Source organism: Guillardia theta, assembly GCF_000315625.1.
Source record: "Guillardia theta CCMP2712 unplaced genomic scaffold GUITHscaffold_45, whole genome shotgun sequence".
Classification (NCBI taxonomy): domain Eukaryota; class Cryptophyceae; order Pyrenomonadales; family Geminigeraceae; genus Guillardia; species Guillardia theta.
In genome coordinates, this window is record NW_005434629.1 from 482380 (window position 1) to 485423 (window position 3044).

General features: G+C 44.5%; 1 protein-coding gene across 1 annotated transcript; it reads right to left on the reverse strand.

Moving 5' to 3' along the window:
• Positions 1–1232: 1232 nt before the first annotated feature.
• Positions 1233–1943, reverse strand: GUITHDRAFT_153237 (hypothetical protein). The gene has a single exon (XM_005830588.1). The coding sequence runs from the start codon at positions 1878–1880 to the stop codon at positions 1635–1637; it is 246 nt and encodes an 81-aa protein (XP_005830645.1). The 5' UTR covers positions 1881–1943; the 3' UTR covers positions 1233–1634.
• Positions 1944–3044: the final 1101 nt, after the last annotated feature.

Sequence of the window (3044 nt, forward strand, 5' to 3'; positions counted from 1 at the left end):
CATCATCATCGTCATAGCTCCTCGTCATTGTCATCAGCATCCTCTATATTATCATCACTTTCATCATCGTCATAATCTGCTTCTTCTTCACCACCATCATCATCCCCTCCTTCATATTGATCATTATTATCGTCCCCTTTATCATCGTCATCGTCATCGTCATTCTCATCATTATCTATATCATCATCACTAACATCATCGTTATCTCCTCCAGTTTTACATAATCTCCATCTTCTCCTTCATCTTCTTCATGATCCCCTCCATCATATCATCATCGTCGTCGTCGTCATTATCGTCGTCGTCGTCGTCATGATCATCATGATCCTCCATATTATCATCTTCACCATCATCTCCATCATCATCATCTCTATCATCATCATCTCTATCAAAAAAGAAATTCAAATTCGATTTCTGCCGGGCAAAGCTATGTACGTCCATACCAGGGGCAAGCCACAGAATCTGATGAGAGAAACAAGCGAATCATACTAAAAGACGAGGAGAAACGAGCGGCGTTCGAAAGTGGCAAGATGTGCCGATGTTCACCACGTGTGTTGACAGATTCAAACAACAAGAGAAACAAATTAATTTACAGAGGATCTTGCACTTAAAATAGTGATGATACCTGGATTTTCAAGCTGTTCATTTCCTGCAATGTCATAGTCATGCAACTTGGTCTATGGAGTTTGAAGGCGAGAATCTTCTAGCTTCAGCGACCCAACATCTTCAGTTGAGTCTTTGTGCTATATCATTATTTGAAGTGCAATACATACTAAAGGTCCTTGGAAATGTTTTTGGACAAACATTAGAAGGATTTTCTGGGTGTGTCTAGTCTCACTACGAGTAAGTTTTCCAGCAATACGCGTCTGGAAAATCACATGCAGGCACAACGGCCATGCATGAACATTTCAATTGACTTCGTACACGCATTGGCAATACTCACAAGAAGAATCGAAAGCTTCTCTCTCGAACCGAACAATGGTCTACTTCACACTTCGACAAGTGAATGCTTTGCAATTCGCCGTTCACGATTACTTGTTGAAGTAAGTCTGAGATGTTGCTTTTCACAATGCCAGTAGCCAAATTATCATTCTACAGTTATGCAAAATTGTTGAATGAAGATGTTGATACAAGTGAGAGTCCAAGAGCGTCCTTGAGAGATACGTTCTGCAGACTGCAAATATTTTGCAGATGGTATGAAGTTCTGACATTGCCCAGTCAATTAAAGAGGGGGAGAAATCATTCACTCCATGGGAAATTAAGCAACAAATATCAGATCGACTGAATGACTTGAGAGAAAACAAGGTCCGCTTTAGATTCGACGAATAGTTATCCAATCCAGACATTTCTCCCATTTCTAAGAAGTTGCTTTTCTTGACGGAGTGCATCAATCACCTGTTCAAGAATGTCAGGCATTCGATTTGATCAGGGAAGTCGCAATCTTCATCAAGGGAAGTAAAGATATGGCATAAATCTCACAGTGATATTGCCAAGAAGAATCCTTCATTCATGACTTAAATGGAGGTCGACGGGACCGCTGATCCAGTCGGTGGATATCATGCTGGAGATGTTCAATGACAAGGCCATCAGTCTGCTGAAGGCAGAAGGGTATGAAGCGACGTCATGAATTGCAGAGACTATGGCTGGCTTTCACAAAGCATTCGATCAAAGAGGGCTGAATGGTTCAGAGCCGGCGAGTCTCGTACACGATGGTCGCAGCTGGCTGTGGAAGGCATCGGCAGGACCAGTGTCAGCCAAAGATATGTCAAAGGACATATCTTTCTGTCACGTGTGAAGGCTTTGTGGTTGCAATTGATACTCATTTGCAAGTACAGTAGCATGTGAAAGGACAGAATCATGTGCTGGGAGATGGGGGCCCCCATCTCTAAATCTCTAATTCTCCAACTCTCTGCACCATTAGTGTTGTGGTCTTTGATCGGCCATCTGAACAAGAAGGATTTTCTGGGAAAATTCAACCAGATGTTCGCGAAACTATATTATCAAGTGGATCCAAACCTGCCTTTTGTATACGAGCATTCGAAGAAGCGAATTGTCCTCAGAAAAACGCCGAACATAAAACTTTCAATGTACGGGATGGATCAAATAGTAACGAGGAACCAGAAATAAGAAATAACACATAGGAGAACAAAATAGAACGATTCTATGATGAATCAGAAGAATATGATGGAGAGTTCATCAGTAATATGCCCCGGTTGCGGGAATTGCGTGGCGTTGCTGGTTGCAAGACGAAAAAGAGAATACGTAATGTAGAAAATATTTAGCGCTGCAACGATGGCATCCAAATGATTGATATCATGATATAGATCTCAGATGGACCATGGTGGTTTCACGATTGTCATCATTGCACAGGCTGAATTAATCATCCTCAAACCTGGTCGCCGCCTTGCAGCCATTGCGGTTTCCTGCAAACTCACCCACCCCCTCCAAGAAAGGCAGTGCATTCAGCGGTACCCCCTAGTTTACCTACCCCAACCCTTGAACCCCTGCTTGAACCCTGGGCATGGGCCCGGACTGTTTGGTCGGCCCAGTGTTGCACGCATATTGAAGGCCGGGGCCGCCCGGCGGCCCGCATGCCAGGGCCGTTCCGCCGGCCGCATTCAAGTTTCAGTGTCACCGTGACGGCCAGGTACATTGAGAATGCCATTTATTGATTTCACCAAACTTGACCCTAAATACATCCAAGAATATCTCTCCTTTCTTGCAGCTGCTTTCAACCATCATGACAGGGCCAATCACCGTCGTCACAGTAGTGCACTTGCGCTTCCTACTATGACGCTTTCAAGCTCTTCTCGGTACGCAACTTCCACAGGTACATCCCAGCCTACATGTGGAAGGACATCGTCGAAAAATAAATCCAGCCCCTTCGAGTCCCCAAGAAATTCCTCTAGCAGGAAATCCTCTGCCATCCCTTGGGAAGCCGATGCGAAATCCTGCTCCTCTATTCCCTTGTGCCCGGCGACCAATGATACTGCAATATTCTCTTCTTCCGACTGGCGCCCAAAATCGACAGGTGTAGAGCGCGAAGA